Source organism: Lissotriton vulgaris, chromosome 1_1 (genome assembly GCF_964263255.1).
Source record: "Lissotriton vulgaris chromosome 1_1, aLisVul1.2, whole genome shotgun sequence".
Classification (NCBI taxonomy): Eukaryota; Metazoa; Chordata; class Amphibia; order Caudata; family Salamandridae; genus Lissotriton; species Lissotriton vulgaris.
Window position 1 is genome coordinate 1635163169 of NC_141685.1, and position 25364 is coordinate 1635188532.

The 25364-nt window shown below is 45.7% G+C and overlaps 1 protein-coding gene across 1 annotated transcript in view; it reads right to left on the reverse strand.

Annotated features, from left to right (window-relative positions):
- The window catches only part of KCP (kielin cysteine rich BMP regulator), a 694272-nt gene that overhangs the window by 562638 nt on the left and 106270 nt on the right, over nucleotides 1-25364 (reverse strand). Inside the window, exon 2 of the mRNA XM_086918865.1 lies at nucleotides 12730-13286. Within this exon, the coding sequence (XP_086774991.1) occupies nucleotides 12730-13286 (557 nt within the window). The remainder of the gene's footprint in view (nucleotides 1-12729; nucleotides 13287-25364) is intronic.

Here is a 25364-nt window from a genome sequence, read left to right on the forward strand (position 1 = left end):
ACATCCTGTCACTGTATTTGTTCCACATTCAGTTGTGATCTTGCTCACCCGAACCAAGACACAGTATCTCACCCCTAGTCGGCTGACTAAGTATGAGAGGATTCTCATTGGTGCAGAAAATGTAATAATCTCCCGATGTAATATTCTAAACCCTGCCACTCTATTGCCCCTTCCCATTGATGTAGAGGCAGGAGATGAAATTGACCATAGCTGCATAGACTTGACTGAATTTAGCACAAAACCCCGTCCTGATATCAGAGAAGTGGCCTTGGTTGACGAAGACCTCAAAATGTTTGTGGATGGTTCATGCTTGAGACATGAGAATGGAGGTTTGAGTGCTGCCTATGCTGTAGTCACTTTGGAAAAGACCCTGGAAGCTTCCTATCTTTGCGAAGTTAAATCTGCTCAAGTAGCGGAGCTCATTGCTCTAACAAGAGCTTGTAAAATAGGGAAAAACAAAAGAGTAACTGTTTATACTGACAGTCAGTACTGTTATGGGGTTGTTCATGACTTCGGCCAGCTCTGGTTGCAAAGAGAATTCATGACTTCCTCAGGTTCTCCTATCCGAAATGGAAAACCAGTACAAAACTTACTAGAAGCCATCCAATTGCCCAAAGAATTGGCTGTGGTCAAGTGTGCGGCTCACCGATCTGGAAATGACGAGGTGACAGCCGGAAACAGATATGCTGACCAAATTGCCCAGTACTGCGCCCGACACAAAATGTCCCTCCTAATTAAATTATGGGGAGGTGAAAGCAGCTGCCAACTGATGTTGTTTGAAAGATTGGGAACATGGGATGAATTGAGAGAACTACAACAGACAACAGACAGGGAAGAAAGGAACAGGTGGAGGCAGGATGATTGTCGACCAAGGAAAGAGGATGGTGTTGTGGTCCACGCGACTGGTATGCCTGTACTACCTGAACGACTGGTTACCGCAATGGCACGGATAATACATGAACCAACACATATTGGGAGGGATGCCATGTGCCGAATGTTTGAAAAGGTGTTCTACAGTCCAAAATTCAGGAGCACAGCAGACAAACTTTGTCAGAGGTGTTTAGTGTGTCAACAGTTCAATGCAGGAAAGAAGACAGTAGTGGAACAAAGTACCATTGGGAGAGCAGAAGGTCCCTTCATTAGGATGCAGGCAGACTTCATAACAATGCCCCTGTGCAAAGGATATAGATATGTCCTGGTCATAGTTTGCTTGTTTTCCCGGTGGGTGGAGGCTTACCCAGCAAAGAAGAATGATGCCCTGACGGTAGCTAAATTGTTACTTAGGGAACTGATCCCCCGCTTTGGAATTCCTGAGACAATTGAAACAGACCAAGGTGGACATTTTTCAAACGAAGTCCTAAAAGAACTCTGCAAAGCATTCAAAATGGAGCAAAGGCTGCACTGTGCCTATCATCCAGAGGCTTCTGGAATAGTCGAGCAGATAAACGGCACTCTCAAGTCCAGGCTGGCAAAACTGTGTGACTCCACAAAAATGAATTGGATAGAAGCTTTACCCATGGTGCTGATGAGCTTGAGAAGTATTCCAAACAGAAAGACAGGCCTGAGCCCCCATGAAGTGCTGATGGGAAGAATGATGCGACAGGCATGGGTACCTGGACACAAACTGCTAAGTATTTCTGATGATATGGTGCTAGAGTACTGCAGGCAGTTGGGTGACCAAGTGCGTTCTATCTCTCACCAGATTGGAGAGACTGCTGTCGAATGGCCTACAACTCCAGCACACAATCTGAGACCAGGTGATTGGGTGGTGTTAAAGAAACACACCCGGATGAGTTGCCTTGGACCGAAGTGGGGCAGGCCTCGACAAGTGATCCTTGTCACCACAACTGCTGTGAAGTGTGCTGGTGTACCAAAGTGGATCCATGCAAGTCACACGAAGAAGGTGACTGGAGAAAACGCGACTGAAGCCGAAGGTAGTCCAGCTGAGGAGACTCCAGAAGAGGGTCCGGATCCCGCTGACATCGAACTACCAGGCACAAGTCAAGAAGTTGAATGGTTTCCTGCTGATGACCAGGTTCTTGATCCAATAAGAACCAGAAAATACTCTTACCTAGGTAGTGAGTGGGACAGTGCAGGTGAGTCAGAACAAGAAGGAGAAGGTCAGATCATCAAAGCCATCATAAAATCTGATCAGGGAATAGGCCAGGTAGGGACAGATCAAGTCATCGACACTCCTTCTGAGACAGAGGAGACTGGAAAGGGACAGATAGTAGTCAAAGCAGAAGTTCATGCGGAAGAAAATCAAGAGATCGAAGAGCATGAACAAGGCCAGTTAGTAATAGATGAACGTGTTCAGGAAGAAGAGTCCAGTGAATCACTAACAAACGAAGATCAAATACAGTCTAAACCTGAACTAGGTCAGCTTAAGGACCAGGCAGAAGAAATAGATGAAAGACCTGGAACTAGTCAGACAGGAAGGAAAAAAGACACTGCTGAAGCAATAGTGCGACAAAGAAGAAAAAGCAAAAGAGTTCACGAGGAAGAGCAAGTTTCCTCGACTACAAATAGGATCGAAAAGAAGGATGAACCCCGATATGTAAAAAGACTAAGAATAAGAATAAAAACAGTCGAAGAAAAACTAAAGGACCGAAAAAGGGCTGAAAGAGAAGGAAAAGAAGCCCGAGGAAAGTCCATCCGAAAGGGCGGCAGAGTAAAGAAACAGAACAGACTGTATCGGAGCCCTGAGTGGACCTATTTGGTGTTGGAAGAAATTGATGAGCCCGAAGCTTGTGGCAAAAGCGACGAAGGGTCCATTGCTGATCGGAGTTCTGACGAAGACCCTCCTTGAGGTGAAGCGAAGTAAAACCTCTGCTGAGAAGAAAACGAAGAGGGGTTGAGAAAGCCACCTGTAAGATAAAATGTCTGATTCAAATGTCACTGGAAGGTCCAGATTTAGCTGTTGCAGAACCTGCTGTAAAATATGCATCTGTAGTGTAGTGGTGCTAGTAATGATATGGATAGGATTAACAGTGTTTATACCTTTTATGATAAGCAAAGACCCTAACATATATCCTACAGACTTGACGACACAAGACGCAGAAGTTGTACATACTGAAGAAACACCACGAAGAGTAGAAAGACGTGACAATGCAATGAGTCTGAGACATACACGGCCCGATTTAGAAGCATCAGATGAGGGAGAACTACATTATCACCAAATGAAGAACAGGACACACTTAAATGTTTTCGCTAATCTTTTAGTGCACTATGTAGAAGCTATGGAAATAGAAGATTGCTATGTCTGCATGATGCTACCTACTTCAGTAGCTGAAGGCGTGACATACCACCATTTACCCCTGACCTATGGAATTTCCTGTAGTATTTTAGCTAGTTTATTCTATAGAAGCACTTTACAGTATTATTACTTAAACACTGACGTTATCTTTTCAGAACTTCCTATTAGAGGGAATCTGAACCTTGTACATACCCTTGGTGGAGTGACTCGCTACATGGGAGAATACTTCCTGACAATAGGTGACATAGATCTGAATGAAGCTCGTAGAGACAACTTGACGTGTTCCTTACATGCACAAGAGAAAATGTTCTTGAAGATGGCAGAGAAGAGAAGGGAAAAGTTTCAGAAAAAGGCAAATGACGAAAAGAACAGAACCCCTAGATGGGCAGAAAACATGGATAACACCTCACAAAGCGAAGTTACTCCTGCTCTGTTGCTGGATTTTGAACGGAAAGAAAAGCTCTGTCTTCATAGAGAAAAGACTAGTTATTATAACAATGTATTCATTGGTTCCAGCGAGTGTGAACATAATTACAAGGTAATTGGAGGTTGGGGTTTCAAAAATGGGTCAGAACCTGTGTTTCCAGGAATTTATTATATATGTGGAAACAAGGCTTATTTCAAATTGCCGGATCACTGGTATGGAAGCTGCTACTTTGGCATTGTCTTTCCGAAAATATACCATGTGAACAATGCAGCTGGAAGCAATGAGATTACTAATGGCTTAGTGCGTAGAAAACGTGAAAGTGTAGGAGAAATTATAGGTGATATTTTTAGTGCACTGATACCTGGAATGGGGGTAGTTCTGAATACTCATAGAATCTGCAAATTATCTACAGTAGTGGATCGGTTATCAACTGACACTGCTGCTGGATTTCTGATGATCAATACCGAAATGGTTGCGATCAGATCAATGGTTTTACAGAATCGCCTTGCTCTTGATACCTTATTGGCAAAAGAGGGCGGAGTCTGCAGGATGCTGAGGGCACAACATTGTTGCACTTACATTCCTGATAAAAGTGTCGAAATTAAGAAGTATATAAGAAACATTACTAATTTGGAAAAAGAACTCAAACCATTAGAGGTTGACAGTGCCTGGAAGAGACTGACTGATGGTCTCTCCTCTGTAGGTAGTTGGTTCTCTAACTTAGGTAAAAGTCTTATATGGAAAATACTGATGCCAATAGCTGGAATAGGTTTGATTGTTCTGATCATATTCATCTGTTGCAAATGCCAGAAATGCAGAAAATATATAGTGAATAAAAGAGGAAAGCGAAAGGCTGAAGAATTAGAATTAGAAGAATTAAGAAACCAGATATATAAGAAAATAAAGAACAATCATACACACAGAGAGGCGGAGAGAAAGCTCAACAATAAGTTCATTGAGATAAACATGGATGAAATGGAAGAATGAAGTTGGCATCTGTTTTCATGTGTAGTGATGATAGTAAATATCATCAAAGAGGGGATTGATGGAGCAAGGATTCGCACGTAACGCGACTTGCTCTCTTTCATGAACCTCGCCTTAAATCATAACTGTACTAACTCTGATTGGTTGTCATTTATTTGTATTTCCCCAACACACGGGTGTCCCTAGGAGGCTTGCCTATGTGTTTTTTATCGTAATCAAGCTTGCACATTAATAAAATGGCCGCTTTGCAGAAATCCAGTCTGCGCATGCGTCGGTCATACCCATGTGATGTGACGCACTCGCAATCTGGAGGGAAAAGTTCGCACATGCGCAGTGGTGTTAAAATGGCCGCTTGTCACTAACCATGCTTCATGCTATCTTAAGCCGCTTTTGTCTATGCATCTTTTCTGCACTAACTCTTAATGCTATAAGTATTATAAAATAAGGGATTAAGAGTAGTTGGTCATGGTGTACAGTGTATTCATTTTATTCTGTGTTATTAATTTGTTTTCGCTTACTTTTCATGTACCGCGTAAATGAGGGCCTTGAAGTGGGGATGGGAACCATTTTGAAGCTGACGTATCCCTCATCACGTGATCAAAGATCTGGGACGTGCAGCAATGGAACCTGGCCAGTTGGCCATTGAAAAGGGGACTGTCCTTTCCAGGCGCACCTTTGCCCTTGAAGACCTGCTATTTTTACTCTGAAATGCGCAACAATGTTGCAAACCTTTTCTTCACTATTGTACTTTCCCACATGTATGCCTGGGAACCCAGATGCTAGGGGGAGGGTAATGTCACGTGAAATACGTAATAGAAATATAGGTGGTGACAAATGTCTTAAACCACCTCCCTTGACCAATCAGAAGATGGGACTTTGTCATTTTGCAACATTTATGGGTGGTCTTGGGGACTTAAAACTGTATATATAGCCTAGCTTAGCTTAGAGAAATTGTCCGACTTGTCCGAGTAGCAGACCTGTCACTGACCCTACGAACTCTATAGGTGCCTGATACAGAATGCTGCGGAGCATTCTGCCTGAAACTTTCCACAAACTCCAAGGGGTGGAAATTAGTCCTAAGTGCTAAAGCGAAGCACTTTGCTGGGAGATTCGAAAACCCAATCGGGGTGTTGGCAGATTCCGGCCAGAAGAGGGGGTAACGCTGGCGTTGCATCCGATGCTGTGAGGGGTTGGTCGTGCCTTGGTGAACCCAGTCCTGACCCAGACCTGAGGGGTATCCTGTCCTGACTGTCCATGAGCTGTACCTGCTCACCTTCTGGTATTTCCTGAATCCTTGAGGGTCCTTGTCCCGTTCTTTCCCAACTGACCGGTGGCCAGGGTTAGTCCTCATTCTCACCTAGGTAAATATTGGCATAGGTGTCTGTCTATACTATACCCTCAACTTTTCCTCCTCTGATTAAAGCAATCTTGCCTGTGATATTCTCTATATCTCCTTTGAATGTAATTTTATGCAATTGATTATTAGTAAATGGTCCACTTTTACCCTTCCTATAGGACATTGTTAAACCCGACTGTTTATCTAGCTTGTTCCACTTATTCCCTTTCCCTTAGTATGGTTGCCGTGAAGTTAGAAAGATAAGCATAAGGTTTAGGAAATAGTATAAAATTATTAGGTCACACATTAGGTCTTCCTCACGTCCTTGCCCTAGATTAAACTGTATTAGATAAATGTCCATTATGATTCATGCCCTATAGTGTTCCCTTTTACTCTATGATACTCACCCTTATCCATAGTTACATTCTGGTTCTGATACTACTCATTGATGTATTACTTGGCATTTGCCTACTTGTAATGGCATTTTCGTTCTAAACTTATACTATATAAAACCCTTAAAACCATCAAGGTGTCTGTGGTCATTATACATTAAAGTAATATTAAAGGTATTAAATGTGTAAAATAGAATTTTCTCCTTTTTAGGAAAACCCTTATCACCTGTCCACTGCTAGCTCCTGATCCGTCAAGAGTAATGTGCCTGTGGTAAGTCAGGTACATGAATAGTAAGTGGTGTAAGAGTCGCCCACTTGATTACTGATAGTAGCGTGATAGAGGTTTCACCCGGTTCATTGCAAAACACGGTCATCATATGCACGCCAGGGCCCAGTGCGTGGAAAATTTGGTAATCTAAGTGATCCGGGTGACCCGCGCGCTCTATCAATACCGCTTTTTGGGCAAGGGCAGGAAGGCATCTCCAAATACAAGGGAGAGATTGTAACAACATCATATTACCTCTTGCACAGCACAGAACACGGGAGATTATTTCAACACCGAGCTTCATGATAGTGAATTCAGATCCATGGGATACTCGCCAGACAAGACAGGTAGGCGACATTTTAACCACATAGCTTTTCACAAGATTCAAATAATGTGGTTTATAGACGGTCATGAGATGTTTACTTATGTTTTCAGGAAGGTGATAAGCTCATCTTTTCGAGTTAACAATCACATTTGCTAATAGTCAGGTAGGCTGACTTACAGTCAGTGCAGTTTATGTATATATGGTCACTTTATGGTTTAGTAGTCTTACACATACAGACACCATGGTAAAGATAACAATGGGACTCGTTATGACAAACGGGCACTAGGTTTTGCATGTACACGAGGTGGAGATCTAGGCTCCCGCAGTTTAAATTTTGACTATTGTCATTGTGTTGGCTTTATTTGTAGTATTTCCCTGATGAAGGTATCCCATACCGAAATGCATTGGGACTGACAAGCAAATGATGTTAAGAGGAACAAGTACATGATGTAATGTATTTGATGAAGACAGAACACAAAGAAAAAACTGGCATTAAAGCTACAAAGTGTTTCCATTGAATTGTTTTGATTTTTGACCCCAATACGAAGGGGCATGGACAATATTTCAGCAATGGTTGTTTAAAATTTGATTTATTGTTTAAATATTGAAATGTGGTGTCACATTTAAGTGTGGTTTACGGAGCACCCCACGGGGGCGTGTGCACAGTGCGTCGCTTTCAAACAGTCTCTGTTTGGTCATTTGATTTTTCACACTGACGTGAGCCGGTCAGTCCAAGCGGCAGCACCGCATAAAAATTGTTTATATTTGGTTAAAAATTGGTTGCAAATAGGTGTGCAGAGTGTCTACCTTGTTATAGCACGAAGAAGAACAGCCAGATAATAGGATCAAGTAATTGATGACAAAGTGTTAAGTTTAACCCTGAGAGACTATCAGATCTAGAGACGCTCACACCCACATATTAAAGGACCAAGCAAACTAGCCAACTTTTAATGTCAACTAGACAACAATACTTATGTAAAGGAGACATTTTGTGGGCAGAGCTTTAAGATTAAGTGTGTGAAATCATGAAAAAACTATTTAGAATGTGTTATCCCAAGAAAGATTATTCTAGAATATATGACGATGAAGTTTTAGCTTTCTGCCCTTCTTCATAGTCTTCTCAAAAACGTAAGCAACCAGGAGGTGGAAAAACTGGTCGGCTGCTCCAAACTAGCTTCAGGTAAGATGGTTTGATGAAGACGCATGTGGTCAGAAAATTTAAAAAAAACATTTAATGACAACTTTTGAAAAGTTGAAATCTATCAAATACATTTTTTCTTTTATTATAAACTCTGTCCTTTTAGCCTCGAACCAAATCATCCTGACGTTTAGCTGTTCTAGTAGTATAAATCTTTATTCGGTAAATTGATCACCATAAAAGACAACAATATACATTTAAAATACATTCCATCAAGTTATACTAGCAGCAACAAGGGTTGACCATACTTAAAATACGACTCAACACTGACATAATTAATAAAACCACAGACATAAAAAGATACTCCAGGTACTCTGAATTAACAGCTTCAAACAACTCCACTCAAGGTGGGTAGCGGCCTTGCAATCGTTCCCAAAGATCTTAATCTAATGATCCAGGCACTACCTAAAAACTTTGCCACCCCGCATATCAATGGGGTAGATGATAGATCTGAAGTAATCACTCGTAATGCCGAGCGATGGCACCTCATCCCCAGACTTTTACATACTGGTTTCAACCAGTTTTTCCGCGCCACTTTATACGCGGGGCAGGCAAAAAGTAGATGGGCCACAGACTCTTTGGGGGCCGCACAACCAGGACAAGATTGCGAAGGGCCGCCCTGGTTGGACCATTTTGAAGTAAATTCGCGTACCGGGAGGGTACCATACCTTAATTTTAAAAAGAGGGACCTGTCTAGAGGCTTAGTTATCAAGTCAAGGAAGGGTTCAAGTTTCCTTGCACTCTTACACTCCAGAAAAGACTCTGTAAGTGAACCCCCTGATATACCACGTAATGCTTCAGCCTGAACCCAGTCCCAATATAATTTCTTGATAACCATTTTGGGCGGGGGCGCTTGAGACTCCCAAATATCTCTCAAACCCAATTGGGAGACCAGTAGCCTCAAATTTTTCAACCAGCCAATTTTACACCCAGAGTCGAGTAAAATTAGCTCGTCCAGTACTTCGGCATATTTGGCCAACTCCTTAGTCCTTCTCAGGCGAACCCAAAAAAGCAATGGTCGCAGCCTCACTATATCCTTTAGGGCACGTCTACCAAGGTCTAGTCGCAAAGGGATAAGCGGAGTGGAAACAGGGAGTGCCACCACATCTCTAAAAAACTTATTTTCTGCTAATGTTAGCTCGTTTACATTGTCGAACCCCCATAATTCGGAGCCGTACAATGCAGACGGGAGTATCTGGCCATCGTAGATGGCCATTACCGGGGAGACTGGTTTGCTAATTGATGCCCGGTGCTCTCGTAAGATCACACCCGACACTCTTTTGTGGCCCAATAGCATTTTCGCTAAGTGATCCTTCCAGGTCATTCGACTATTTAGCCGGATCCCCAAATAGTCGAATGCCTCGACCAACTCCAAGGGAGCCCCATTAAGCAGAAAGTTGTTTTTAAAATTTTTGGAGGGTGAAAAGGCCATCAATTTGGTTTTAGTGGTGTTGATGGTTAGGCCCCTCTCTGTACAGAAGGAGGCGAAACGCTGCAAGAGTTTGTGCAGGCCTATCGGGGATTTAGCTATCAGTAAGGTGTCATCAGCAAAGAGTAGGGTCTGAATCTTTTCCCCCGCCAGGGTAGGGGCATCTGTCTCCTCTCCTCTCAGATGGTCCACCACTCCATTCACAAACAAGGAGAAGAGAGTCGGAGCCATGACACACCCTTGGCGGACTCCACTCCTCACAGGTATCCTGTCTGTCAGTTGGCCCTGGGTACCCCATCTAATCCTAGCGTATGTCCCCTCGTGGAGTCTTACAATTAATCTTAAGAGTGGGCCAGGAAAGCCCATACCTTCCAGAATCTCCCAAAGTTTAGCACGGGGGACCAGGTCGAAGGCTGTTTTGAGATCTATGAAGGCCATATATAGGCTCCCCTTCTTGATGGTAACTGCCTTCCAATAGATCCCAAACAGCCGGAAGACCTGGTCCATCGTGCCCACCCTCTGGCGAAATCCGGCCTGCAAATGAGAAAGAATGCCTTCCTCCTCCATCCAGTCGCCCACCCTGGCGATAATGACCCTGCCAACCACTTTCTGGACCACGTCTATCAGACTAATCGGTCGGTAGTTGGCAGGGTCATCTCTTGCCCCCTTCTTGTACCCTGTGACCACCTCGGCACCCTTCCATGAATCTGGCACGGGGTGTCCCTTTACTAACAAATTCATTATGGTGGCTATTAGATTTGCCCAGGATAGAGGTTCAGCAATCAAGAGGTCCCCGGGAATCCCATCCGGCCCAGCTGCCTTTTTGGGCGTCAGATGATTAATTGCTGCCACTACTTCGGAGGCCATAAATAAGCACTCCGTCTCCCCGTGAGGATCCCCTCCCACCCCACAAGCAGCCAGGGGGCTAGATGTATCTTCACTGCCGCCATACAGAGATGAAAAGTGATTGAACCATTGCTGACAGGTTATATGGGTTGCTAATGGCTGGGATTTACCCCATCTAGCTCTATTAATTAGATCCCAAAAAAGTGTCGAGTCCCTCCTGCTAACGGCGTCTGTTATTTCCCTCCAGTGCTCCTCCTCCCATTCACGCTTTGCCAGAGCAATTGCTCTCAAGTACTCCCGCCTGGCCGCTCTAACCAGAGTAGGGTTCTTTGAGAGCAAGGCAACTGACAAACTTTTCCTCTTCCTCCTGCAGTCCGTAGAATACCATGGGTTGCTGGATATGGGGGGCGACCTAATAGATCTACGGGATTTCCCTTTAGAGGTGAAATAAAGACTCACTTGATCTATCGTGCCTTTATATGCAGAGTCTAGTTGTAAAGAAAGGTACGGAGGTCCAGCGACCACCCGTTCCATTGCCTCCAAGTCCCTATACAGGGCAACGATGTTAAATTTAATGGTCTCTAGTTGGTCTGCGTTTAACTGAGCCTTGTCCCACTTCAATCTACGATTGCTTTCGTAGGGGATGATCTCTTTGGTTAGTTTCAGCGGTGCAATCGTCCCTTTCTCTTTGGTTTTTCCCCATTTAAACTTGCAGCAAAGCGGATTATGATCGCTATCCTGGGTGGGTACCACCTCCATATCAATAAGGTCCTTCCACATACTAATACTCATTAGAATATAATCAATTCTGGACGGGGACGATAGCCTGTTAAAAGTTGTTGCACCTAATATATCAGACTGGGTCCTACCATTAAGGGCTCTTAATTTGTGCTCCCTAGTGAGGGCATTCAGTTGGATTGCCCTAGCAGACCATTTCCGGATGGGGGGTACCGTCAAGGGGGGGATAGACCACCTGGAGTCGTCCTCCTCAGTACCTAGTGGGTCATCACCAAGAAGAGGTTCGAACGTTCAATTAAAATCGCCACCCACCATAATTCTAGCTGAGGGAGGGCAATTAGCTAGAGCAGAATCAAGGCTCAAAATGGTTACTGATGTATTATCCCCCACAGCCCCTCTAGCGTACACATTAAATAGTTCAAGCCTCATCCCCTCTATATGGCCCTTGGAAGAAAGGTGCATTAAATCATTACACTGGGTGTCATTAGAGGCCATGTCCCAATCTAGGTCAGTTCTTATCCAGACTATAAGACCTCCTGCTGGTCTACCTTTCCCTCTACTTATCGCTGGGGTAAAGAAGGTTGTGTAGCCAGATTTATCAATCGGAATCAAACACCAAGTTTCTTGGAACAGGCAGACATCGAACTTCTCGATGAATTCATGCCATTCAGGTATGTCTAATTTCCTTTTTAGCCCAGCTACGTTCCAGGAAATCAGATTTATTACCCTAGAACCCTTGAGCACCAGAGAGTACCCTTCCGTGATCACCCCCCCCCCGGCTCCATTCCCACACCTCTAGATTGGTGGCTGTTACAAAGTTGCCTGTCGGGTTCAACACAATCAACAATACCAGACATAACCGGGGCATCAAAATGGGGCATACTCGAGTGGATTACATTAGGGTCTTCTGTGGTGCCCTCCTGGGAAATGACACAAATAATTCCTCCTTGCTGGGGGTCCACTCCCTGTCTACCGCCTCCCTCCTCCATAGGCTGTAAGCATCAGTCGTTTAGCTGTTCTTGTTTTATACCAACTAGAATCTTAATCCTCAGTGTCTTCCAGTATGAAAAATGCATAGGTTTCATTCTGTGCGGGTTCAGGTCTACATAACAGTTAGAGAACACATTAAAGTCATGTGGTAACTTCCATCAACATGGAACCGCAAAAAAATGGCAGCTGCATCATGCCGTATGCGTCCGTATGCATGGTGATGCACGCATATGCATACGTTGTAATGCTGGGTGTCATGACACACCCACAGATGTGTCATGATGCACTGGCATGTACATGTCATCGTTTTTTTTTGTTGCTGATGCTTGACATCATCAGGTATTTGACAATACTGAACAACATCGCCAAAGCCAAAAGGTTTGCATTGTCAGCCAAAATGCAAGACTTATTGGCTTTGTCAACGCTTGTTCTATTAAAACAGTTACATTTTGATCCAAACCCCAAGTCTGGTTCCTATGCCCTTTTAAACCTTCCATGTGGAAGAATTTAACATTCACAGATACAGAAAGGGAAAGCACTCACCACAAACTTGCTGCTTTTGTTGCCTGGTGCGCTAGCGAAGGTGATCTCAAGGTCCAAAGGGAGGATAAGGCTCAGTATTTCCTCTCCACCATCCTTCTCCATGACAATGGACTCCTCACAGTCCACAAACAGGGTCACTTTGTGGGCCTCTAGGTTTAGGGCTACCCTGGCCCACTGCATCTCAGTGAAGGGGGAACCGCCAGGAAAAAGCATAGAGGCAGGCTGCATGCCCGGCGCCGAGCGGTACTCCAGCCGCAACTGGTTGGTGCGGGTATTGGAGAAAAGCTGGAGCAGGGGGTGTCCATCCCGTTGCAATGCAGCTGGAGACAGGAAGGAGATAAGGGCAGCCTCAGTGCCCCGTACCTGCTTAGCCACAAAGTGGAACCCCAGAGCACCCTGCATGGCGGATAAGAGGTAGACAGAGTAATCCCATGGGAGGGTCAGATGCGGCACACGCTGGCGGAACTTCCAGGCTGGAACCCCAGGCTCGCGCCCCTCCACTTTGCTTACACCTTTCACTGAACGAGTCACGTTGAGTGCCTCCAGGAGATCAATGACTGCAAATAAAAGAAAGAAAGAGTCAAATTAGTCAGTATTTACTTTAACCATTCTACCCATCCACCCTGACCCCTCTTGTGTTCAGGTTACAGGTACGCTCCCCAATGGGCACGATAGCTCCGTGAGTCAAGCACCTCTAAGTCAGGTCTTCAAGTACTCTCTAGGCTTGAGACTTTTTTCAACCAACTCAAACTTTTCTCATTCTGAGGCCAGTAAAACAACAAAGATTGTTGTTCAGTGAAAAGACGTCAAATGTGAAATGGCAATAAACATTCAGTTAGTTGTGTGTGCTTTATATAAATTATCAATATGAATTAGAATCTGGCTTTTTCACCCAATGAATAGTAAAATACACTAAGGCTTTCGGGATATGTACAATGAACATGTATGAGGAAAATTAGCATATATTTTATTTCAATCTGTATTATTTGCATTGTTACCATCCTGAAAAACAGCCTGGATGTTACTTATCAGTGGTCCTCACAGTTTCAAAGGATGTTTAAGTGCTTTCTTTTTAGGTCCCCACTGACAGCACAGCTGCTGCCAGATCCTAAATGATCAACAGAACGAGAGTTTAAAGAAACACTACTGTAGGGCGTTGGCACCTCCTACATGTTGTTTTCCTGCAGCATTCAAGCAGAAGTTCTGATCGTCTGCTTAAAATGAGCTTTCATATTGCATTTTATCTCTTGTTGGAAAGCTTATGTTCAATACTGTAGGCTTCAAATGGTTATGGTACCAAGCCAATTATGCCATTTGTTAGTCATCTTTGTTATCTGTTATTATTATAAAAAGTTATGACTAAGCAGAAGGCCCAACTTATTTATTGTGAAAAACATATATTAAAGTCAAGAGGCCTGTAAGGGTGGATAGCTAATAAACAATGGTAATGCTTGTACATGGGTATTTTGTTACATGAAAACTCACAAATTACTGCAGTAAGCAAGGATCTTAGTTTTAGTTACCTGCTTTGACTAATCCTTGAAGTACACAATATTCTTTGTCATAACCCTTGTTAAGGTTATCTTTTGTACATATTTATACTTGTATGTCTCTATGCTAATAGCCTTTATTCAAAACAGTAGGCTTGAGTAAGATATGATAACAAATCAATGATAAAGGATATAGGGCTTATTGTTTTTTCTGGTCAGATGCCAATGGTCTGATCTGTTTACCATTATATGTAACAGCAAAGTCAGTAGGGCTTGCTTATTTATAGTAGAAACCACAAGTTAATGCCAATAGGCCTTTAGAAGTGAACTGTTATTATACTGCTTGAGACATTTTGTTGCACAGTATCTCATGTTGTTGGTTAACCCCTCTGACAAGTGCTGAGAGTAGAAGATACGTATTGTGACAATCGCTGTTACGCCCCTTTAGGATAACTCGTATATTGCTATGCCAGCTGCAGTGGCATCGCAAGGGGGAGCGTTGGAGGCAGTCTGCCCCAGGTGACATGGTGGGTCGAGATTTGTGGGCGGCGGCCTCCACTCGCCCGCTCTTTCATGCGTCTGCCACAGACGGCAACATAGAAAACGCCATCACCCCCCCTCACATACACACACACGCCTCACTCTTTCAAGCAGCCACCGCTGCAAAAGCAGTGAGCTAGCTACACCCCTGGCCAGCTGTAATTTTGTATATATTTGTAATTTTATGACTGTCGCTTTATTGGAAAGCTTATGCTCAATACAGCAGGCATGCATTGGTTATCTTGACTAACCAGTGACAAAGGCTATAAACCAGTTCACTGGGAAAAGTTATGACAGATGCTATTGGTCTGATCTGGTTGTCATGAAGGGTTATGACATAGGCAGTAAGTCCAACTTATTTTTTGTGAAAAGCTTAAGAGCCAATAGGCCTTCAGGCGTTAATTGATATTAAGCCTGTAGCCCGGTACTTTCGTCAAATGGAATTGTAAAGTGATTACTGGCAAATTTCGGGGGTAGAAGATTTCAAACTCGTTATCCTTGTGAAATGTTTTAGGAGGGTTTGTATATTTTTTTGCCTACTGTTATTTTGGGTGTATTTTTTAATTTCATGAGGGTATGCACAATGGTTGCCTTATCGGAAAACTCAAGCTTCATACAATAAGACTGTTTTTTTTTTCTCATGGTAACAGGTCAATGATAAGGACTACAGACCTGGTTGGCTCACTAGGAAATGCTCAGTACAATGACATAGAGCTCATCTGCTTATTATGAAAAGCTACAACAAAGGCAGTAGGCCTCAATTAGTTATCATGAGATGCACATGTTAAAGCTAAAGGCCTTTAAAGGGTTTTTTAAAGGCTTGAAAACAGGTATTTTATTACATGCAATCTCAAAGAATTCTGGAGTATGCAAGAGTTTTGATGTTAGTTATTCTCTCTGACAAACAGTGGGAATAGAAGATCTGCACTGTTATATTCCTAGTTAAGTCCGCTTAGGAGGGGTTGTAATATTTTTTCTTTTTTATATTTTATGACTGTTGGTCTGATGGCTGCCATCTGGAACGAGTATACTCAATACAGTAGGACCAAGTTGCTTATGGTGACAAGACAATGATGAAGTATATAGACCTGACAGGTTAATTGGGAAAATGTTGTCAGATGCTGCAGGTCTGAAATGTCTATAAAGAAAAGCTACATTAGAAGCAGTAGGCCTGACTTATTTATTGTGTCAAGTACATATTAAAGCCAATATGTTTTTTATGGTGAACTGTTAGTATACTGTGGTAAAGACTCTTTACATGCATTTTGTTACCTATAATTTCACGGATTTGTTGGGCACTTTCTCTGACAAACTCTTATGGTCCAAGCTTGGCACAGGTAAAATACTTATTAGTCCTACACTGGTGGGTTGCAAATAGTTTTGCAAGCTGTAACGTTGTACATATTTGCACTTCTCTGCATGTATTCCTGGGGGTTGTCTTGTAGCGCGTCTTATGTTCAGTACGGTAAACTACCATAGGTTTTGGTGACAAGCTAATGATAATGTCTACAGACCTGATAGGTTAATTGGAAAAAGCTATGTTAGATGCTTACGCCTATTCTGTTGACTACGAAAGGATATGACAAAGGTAATAGGGCTGACTTATATACTGTAAAGACATATGTTAAAGATAAAAGGCCTTTAAGAGTGTATTGTTACTACAATGCATTCCAGTCCATGAACAGGATTTTTTTAACATGGAATGTGACATATTACTGTAGTAGGCAAGTGTTTTGGCATATGTTACACCCCCACCCCCCTTCTACATGTCCACAGGTTAGAAGATATGCGTCTGAGAATGCTTATTAGACTTCCTATGAGGGATTATATATTGCTTTACCAACTGTAATTTTATGCATGTATGTAATTATATGCTAGCATCTAGTGGTGTGTATTAAAGTATGTTTAATTTTTTAAATATTTTCATTTGCAAGCACATGCCTGCCACATTGCAGTAGCATTTTTCTTTTTGTATTATTTTAATTTGTCTTGTGTGGTTAGGTGAGAGGATGAATGTAAGTATTAATCTGGATAAATGAAGGCATGAGTGCCAGAATGAGTGACAGAGCGCATGTATCATTACTTGTTGGGTACACAACCTCCTATTCCCTGTCTGAACGTCGAACCAGGGTGCTCAGACCAATCACAATGCCACTGTCCTTTTGCTGACAGCCGTGTCGTAATTGGCTAGGGGAGTCTGGGAGCCTGTGTGCTTCCGTGCTATCAGGGAAAAAAGAGGACATGGAGAATGCGGACCTTCAGGTAAGTGAACTTAATTTTTATGTTTTGCCTTAGCCATGCGTACGAAGTACGCATGCGCTAGCAAAACCTCTTGAGTTCTATCTGGGCTGATGACCCGCCTCTGCCTATCATTGGCTAGCTCCATAAATGGAGGCTAGCCATTGGGAGGCAGAGGCTGTCAATCGCGTTTTCTCTCGAAAACGCGATTCGGGGCGTTTCTGGTGCTTTTTTTAAGCCCCGCCCCTTTGTCCCGGGCCGCGCTGCCATTGGCTGCCGGCCCGGGACACCCCCGTGACGTCATTCCCGGGCCGCGCTGTGATTGGCTGCCGGCCGGGACACCCCCGTGACGTCAGCCAATCACAGCGCGGCCCGGGACCTGACTTGTTTTTCTTGCGGTCTATTAATTGTAGAGCCACAAGCGCAATGCTAAAAAAAATACAGATACAAGAACGCAAAGCAAAGAACACATAATTGGGCGAACAACCCCACACCTGACACTTGGTAAGTGACTCCTCTGCGCCCCTCCCCTAGCCCCCCTTTACCGTCCCTGATTGTAGAATTCATGCGTTGGCAAGCAAGCGCAGAGCTCTCAAGTTCTCCACGTCTATACCGGAGCAGCTAATGCAGCCCCATAGTTTTACTATGCATTTTGGGACTGGTAACGTTGCCGGGCCCGTGTGAAATCATGACTGCAAATCCCACAATGCAAAGAAAACGCATGGACTGAGTTAACTACTCACGCATGGACTTAAAACTTAAGAACTCTGCTATCACGATTATAATTTAGCAATAGTGGCCTGTCTCTACACAACTAAAATTATGTTCGAACTAGGCACCTGTAATCTTTAATTAATTTCAAAGTTCTATTCTAACAATAAACAACGACAGCGGGCACCATAGGAAAATCAGGACAACATAGATCCATTTAAAGAAAATAATAATTCACTATATTTTAACGTAACATACTGTAGCCCTATCAATTAGGTGCATTGCTGAGCCACTAGAAACCTTAAGGCAAAATGTGTTTAGAGAGATAAATTTCATGAGACAAGGTTGCCTCCCGTGTAAAGTTAAAATAAGCACTGCACTACTTCAATTAAGGCGCGCGGGTTCAGCTAAGGGAGACATTTTGCAGACTTTAAATATAGATTTGGGCTAAAACAAGTTTGTATTATCCACTATAAGCTCTGCTATGCGCTTATGGCGAGTCTGGGGTCTGTCTCTGCAGGTGGGGTTGCCAAACTCCAATTCCATGTCTTAATTGAGCCGTTTGCAGACTTCACCTGCCGCCCTTATTTAATTAGGCCTCAGGGGCGGGCTCGGGGCCAGACACTATGGCTACGATATCGGACGAGGCAATGGACAGCTACATGTACTCGGCCTACACGCCGTACAACTACAGGTATCTGAACCCCAAAGGCAAGGGCGGCGGCTGGAGGCAGCGGGGTTACCTCACCTCCTACGCGGACACCGGAGAGTACTTCGACAACTACCAGCGCGCGCAGCTCAAGGCCATCCTATCCCAGGTGAACCCCAACCTGACCCCGCGCCGGCGCAAGGCCAACACCCGCGATGTGGGGGTGCAGGTGAACCCCCGGCAGGACGCCTCGGTGCAGTGCTCGCTGGGGCCCCGTACCCTGTCCCGCCGGAGGCGGGGCGTGTGGTGACAGGCTCCGCAGGAGCCCGACGGGACCCTGGCCTCCTCGCCCCCCAAGACCGTACGCTTCCCCCGGACCGCCGCGGTGTACTCGCCCGTCGCTTCCCGCAGGCTCCCCACCTTCACGGAGGAAGAGGACGCGGAGGCCAAGGGCGGCGGAGAGGGGAAACCCGAGAGCGGGGAGAGCTCGGGGGCGCGGCCCGCAGAGGAGAAGGGTAGCCCCGCGGAGGGAGGCCGCGCAGACCGGCAGGAGGAGGCTAGCTTGGAGGAAGAGAAGAAGCCAGAACAGAAAGCCGAAGGGGACGCAGCAGCAGAGCCCGGGCAGCAGGAAACCACCGCCTCCCCCGACAAGGGCAGACTGCGTTTCCAGGTGAGGAGCAGGCAAGGGTCCATGGCTTTTTTGGGGGGTGAGGGGGGATTGTACGTCTCACTACCATATGGCCTACTACCCGCATGTAGTATACACTCCGTGACAGCCCTCGCCCCTTCCCTCTCACCCCGCCACCTTTGGGGGCACCCATTCGTTGCTGACTCCCCTCGCCAGTCCATCTCTCCCAATAACCGGCCGTTGCTTGTCTACCAGCTGCCGCTCAGTTTGAGGCCCATGCTGGAAAAACTTTCACAACGTTTTTTTTTTCTTTGGCGTTCTGATACTTGGTCTTTTTTTGTTGATTACTTTAGGGACTTGAGACTTAAAGTATCTCGCATAGACCTGGGAAATTTGAGACTTGTAGCCACGAGAGGAAATCCACTGGAATCGAATTGCGAGAACTGCAGGCAGTGCCAGATCTAAGAGTTTGAAAGCAGTGTGGGTATTTTTTTTATCTGGATTTAACCAATTAGTTGTCAAAACGGGGTGCTTATTCACGTAATACCAATGAATTCTTAGTGGGGGTCAGTTGTTCGCTTTGTTGCTGATTGTAAGCTGGGGTACCTGCAGAAATCCACTGCAAAGGTCAAGGTCATGTCTGAGGTTCTCTTAACAGCAGAACCATTCCCTCAACAAGCAGACAATGTAAAAGCAATTGTGAAATCGTTCTTGAGCTGGAAAAAAGGAGGTTATCAGTGAAAAGCACCCTCAGATTTCTGTCCTTTGTAACGCGTGCGCGAGGCACTGTCTCTGATGGCTGCAGACAAAGAGACTGCAATGTGTTTGGGCCGGTGAGGAGTGCCCTCTTCCTGCCCCCCACTCTCAATCATGCGAAACCTTGTGCCTGGGAGTGCGTCTCAAAGCTGAGAGCCTCGCCGGCTAGCTTTGCGTCTCGCTGGCAGGACGGAGAGTGGACGGCTACAGCTGCAATGTAATGTGTCGGAGCAGGGGAGAGCTACAGTTTGTTCTCTTCTGGAGTTCCTCGCCCAGGGTCCTAGCAGTTTTTAGGTTTTGCCTCGCCAAAGATGCGCTCTGCGCATCTTTTCGGTGCAGGCGAAAACCTGATGAGAAGAATAGTGTGGCTTGGTTCGGCCCTCGTCGTTGATTGGCTGGCTCCGTAAACGGAGCCTTGCCATTGGACGAGGGGCCTGTCCGTCAATGCCGGACCAGACACGGGGGCGTTCCCGACATTCTTTGGCTTTTGCCGACGTCACGGGACGCCGGGAACGCCCCCGTGTCTGGTCCGGCATTGCCGGCACTACTGCGTCTCTTCTCCCCCGTTTCCCGCCCCGTGACTGGCCGGCCGGCCAATCCTAGCGCGGCCGGCCGGAAGTGCCCGCCCCCCGCAGCCCGGGGAAGAAGGAGAGGAAGACGGCAAGCACTATGGCGGCGCCCGCGGGGAGACCGGAGAAGTGCCTCTCCAACCTGCCGCTCTGTCTGGGCTGCCCAGCCTGTCGCTGCTCGCCTCCCAGACCGATCGTCACGGTGCTCTGCTAGAGGTGCCTCGAGATCCTTCGAGGTTCCGCTGCCTTGTTTTCAATACCAATCCCGTATGCCACTTCCAGACCGCAATGCTAACACTACCCCCCCACCCCCGCCCGCCCCCCTCCTGTTTTGACAATGGCCACTTGCGGACACACCGTTCTTGTATCCTGGGCTTCATGGCATGGTGTTAATTTTTTTGCGTGGCCTGAAATGCTACTGCTTAGGTTGTTTTTTTTGTGGCGTTCAAGCAATTTTTGGGGTGGAAAAGGGTCGGACTGTGTTGGTGGAGCGCTAGTGCAGCCATATAGAGGGCCAGGTTCACAACAGCGACGTCAGAATTTTCATGAACAGCAGGGTATGCTCCTTTTGTTATTCATCGATATCTACTATCACTTCCAGGGACTAACATTCACCACGGCGTGAACGCGGGCAGTATATGGGTGCTGCAGCAACATGTCGAAAGCAAACACAAACCTAAACTCGAGGTGGCCTTCCCATCTCGTGGATTCCCTACACAGACCCATGTATTCGCTTCTCCCCCTCCCACCGGCGCAGCTTGCAATGGCCCTATCCCCCTAAACCTTCAAAGAAACGTTTCCACCTGGCCCTCTTACCATCTTCAAAGGCTGCCACAAGTACCCCTGTTCAACTTAAAATACTTTCTATCCAGTTATGACACAATTTACTCCCCACAGGAATAAAACACAATCACAGGATAAGCCGCTATAGAGCAATGCTTAACACTGCCGGAGGAGCACATTATAGTTTCACTTCATGCAAGAGGCTTTTCTGCAAAGAACACTCTTCTCACCTCCGAAACTGCATGGAGCAGGCTCATCGTACGCCTTTAATTATTTATTTACGGTGCCTTTATGTTTCTTTTTTTGCATTACCTCTAAAGTACACCCCTCCCACCAATGATAGCATCAAACAGTTCCCACTGTGCGCCTTTATTAACATCGCTGTATGCTTGTCTTGGGCTTCTTTACACTTCTTTTAATGGAGGTGGGGTTTATTAATTTTAATGTCCTGCTGGCCCGGGCTGCTAACTCTCCCCTTGACTGCTGATGTTAAGAGGGGCAGCCCCGTCTCCAGGGAGGCGGGGGCACCAACCTCCAGGATCAGTGCATTGCACCAAGAGCCCTAGGCTTGGTGTGCAGGGTGCAGCACTTGGGTGCAGCGGGAGTCGGAGCGCATGCAGTAACGTTCCCCCAGGGCGCAGTGCAAATAGAGACCATGCAGCTTCAAAGTGCAAGTGCACTACGAAATCGCATTAGAGAGACGTGCATTATTTAATTGCACTGCACGGGTCACTCCTGTGCAGTGAGATGATACAGCGCTCAGGGGCGGTTACAGTGTGTGCAGTAATTCTGTGTACTGACCCGTGTGCAGAAAGAGTGTGTGCAGCAGTAGGAACATGCTGAAGAACCGAGAGCTGCAGCTCACACCTCCTGACCCCAGAACTGCACAGAAGTAAAGCCTGTAGGGGTAGTGTCCGGTCCGTGAGTGAGTCAGTAGATAATTTGGCGCTGGACGGGCGGCCGACCCGGAGCTTCATTGAAGCTAAAACTACTGCCCTAGTGTCACGTGGTATTGTTAGGGCACACTGGGTACAGCAGACAGCTGAGACCATGATGATTTGACCCCTGAGACACAGATGTTGCAGGTTGCAGCTTTCCTTTCAGTTGCTGTTCTGCCGCCAGTGCCACCCGATCTCGAGACAGCAGGTCAGTATATGGGATCATTATTTGTGTCTGTTTGTGGGCCTATTGGGCTAGGTGGATGTGTAGGGTTAAACTGATTTTTTTTTCTGATATAAAATAATTCCGACAGAAAGCTTAAATGGACGGAGTGTGACATATGCAAAACACGCCTTCTCAGCGCTGTTGTGCAGTTTTCACAGCAAGTCTATACAGGCTGGTGCAAAAGAGTTCCTTACTGTCTTAATTGAGATGAACAACGGTGCCTCAACTGTTTTATATAATGGTCATCTTAGAAAGCGGTTTTCTGGAGTTTAGCATTAGTTTCAAGTAATGTTTAAACCTTCTCACTGCTCAAAAGTTTGAAGTTTCTTGTATTTTAGCTTTTTCAATGGCACTCCCAGTTTCATTCATCATAAATCCATTGAAACAATGGAAATGTCATATATAACCAATCTGAAAACGTGGCAGCTATGGTGTAAGTCATGATCTCCTACTGTTACACTGACTTCCTCTGCTATGAATATGTGCCTTTCCTTGAGCACTCACGTTGCTCAAATAGGTGTAATTTCTGATATTTATTTATATGTTTCCTTCGTCTTCATTGCTTGACTTAGCTCGCAAGAAAGTATCTCTCTTGGTTGTTGAAATGTCACTCATAAATACACTTAAGTTATGAAAATGCCACACAGCAATCTGAAACCTTGCAGCTATGCATGATATATAGTACTTTTCCCACTCCCTCAATCAGTATCTTCCTGTAAATACAAGTTTAGACTGATATAAGCAGGCAAACAATGAGCGTGCACTCCACCGTTTCACCGGGGGACAAGCCTTGTGGGCTCCCATGTTCTTTGTGCACATTTCGGTGCCCCTGAGGCCAAGCCATCCACATCTGTGTGCCTTGTTTCCTCTTGTTTCTTTTGCATCCTTTGGAGTCATGCAGTAAGCAGGGTATGTTTTCAACAGAGTGTGTTTTCTTTGGACAGCGGTCCTTTCATGTCTTGGACTGCAACTCAGAAAGGCAATAGAATCTGTGTTTACATTGGCTTTGAACTTCAGTGCCGCAAAGTAAGTGGGGAAGTGGTTTTAATATTATAAAATCAGTGCAATCCCTGCCACTGACAGCTTTGCGGGTGCTATTTTGTGGCAAATCAATCCAGCCTCCTCATTTTCACTCTGTCATCCTTTCCTGGTCATACTGACAACCAGCTTCAGTAACCGTTCATTTTTCAATTTCTAACTTTTTTTTCTCTCTCTTGAGAATGGCATGTAATGTACGCTGCAAACTGTCATCAATCGTGATAATGTTTTTATTCATGTGTATAGTGCAACTCTGTTTCTTGTTTTTAAAGGTTCTGCTTGTTTGATTTACTTTTGGCCAATCACTCTCTAAGAGAGCATTTTGGCAGCCAGCCCCCCCCCGCTGCTCCCTCCATCTTCCCTGGGTAGGTAAAAAACATTGCCATTTACAATGTCAATAGCTCTAACTTAAAAAAAGCGTGACCTATTGCATTTCTAATGCTTGTTATATACATGGTGCATAGGTGATGACACACAATAGTGATATACTGATACGACACAAATGTGATGATTGGAGTTGACAGTGCTTTCTGATGAAATCCAAAAGAGCCTAGCCACAGTTATCCAAGTCCAAAGTCCAACTTTGTACCTCCATCAGATGTGGAACAGTTTTTATGGACAGTCAACAAAGTGAACACTCCTGTCTCCTGTCGTCTGTGCCCGTTCCTGCCCCCCCGCTGTCCGTGGCTCTTTGTTTTTTTACGTCTTTACGTGTCTCGTTGCTGTACCCCGTCTCATTTCGTCTGTGACAGTTCCCGCCCCCCGCTGTCCGTGTGCCCGTTCCCGCCCCCGCTGTCCGTGTGCCCGTGCTTCTTCAATCGTACAAACATGAGGCAAGACCACGTCGCGCTCAGGGGAATGCCGAGGCAGCGCTGGCACCACTGGTTCAAATTAAGCATTGCATGCAGCAGAAACATAAATGACAAAATACATAAATGGTGCCCTGCAACCAGTAATTGAACGGCTTCTCCCCAGAACCGCAGAAGTGAATCGCCTTCAATGGGGAACACCCACTCCTTAGCTCCAAGCAGTCAGTTTAACTTTAAAAGGAACCTTGTTAGACAAATACCGACATCTTTTAAAGAATCTCATCATTCATGAAGAGGGGCAAGAGATTATTTATTTATGTTTACAAAAAACATAAATAAAAATAATGTCAAGAGCAATGCCAATAGCTCTAACTTTAACAAAGGCAAAACCATTGCATTGTAAATGCTTGTTACTCCTTACTGGAGGGCCCTCTGCGTGCAGTTTCACGGGAGTCCGCCCCAGCAATGCCTTCTTGGGTGCAAAGGGCAGCAAGGCCGGTAAAATTAAAAACATGCATTTTAGCAGCTGTGTAAGTCGCGCGCTGACAGCACTGTAAAGGCTGGTCAGCAGCACACGCAGAGTGGAGTGCACGGACACTGAGCCCCCCCCCCCCCCCGCCCCCTGGACTACAGGACGCCGGCCCCCACTCTCTCTTCCAGCACCGTGATAAGAAAAGAGGTCCTGAAGAGCTCTGTGCCCCCCGCGTCTGCACGCCCCCTCACCAGACCCGAGCGGTGCCCATCAGCCCCTGTACCCATCCTCCCCTGCTGGTGTTCGAGCCGGGCCCCAACCCCCGCCCCGAGGAAACTAACTGCTGACGGGGTCCCCCTCTCTCTTCAAACACCCCATCTCGTTCCACACGCCTTCTATCCTGAGGGGCTTCGGTCCCTCTCACCCGACAACTCTCACTCCCCACCCTCTAATGTCTCTCTTTGCCCTGCAGGTGTCTCCGGCCCTGAGGTAAGAGAGAGTTTGTTGGGGGGTCCGAGGGTGGGGCCATGGGTGGTGGTGGCATCTGTCCGTGATGTACACCGGGGCACTTGACCGGGGGTGGTTGCAGGGGATGTGCGCAGGGAGTGATGCGCAGGGTTGTGGATGCATGGGTGTGAGGAAGGATGCATGGGCTCTAACTTTGTCAAAGGCGAAACCGTTGCATTGTAAATGCTTGTTTTGTATTGTTTTGAATCAATCTACCCCTCATCCTCCCCCCATCCCCCCCCCTCCTATCCCCCCCCACTAATTTTCCAAAGCGGCCCGCC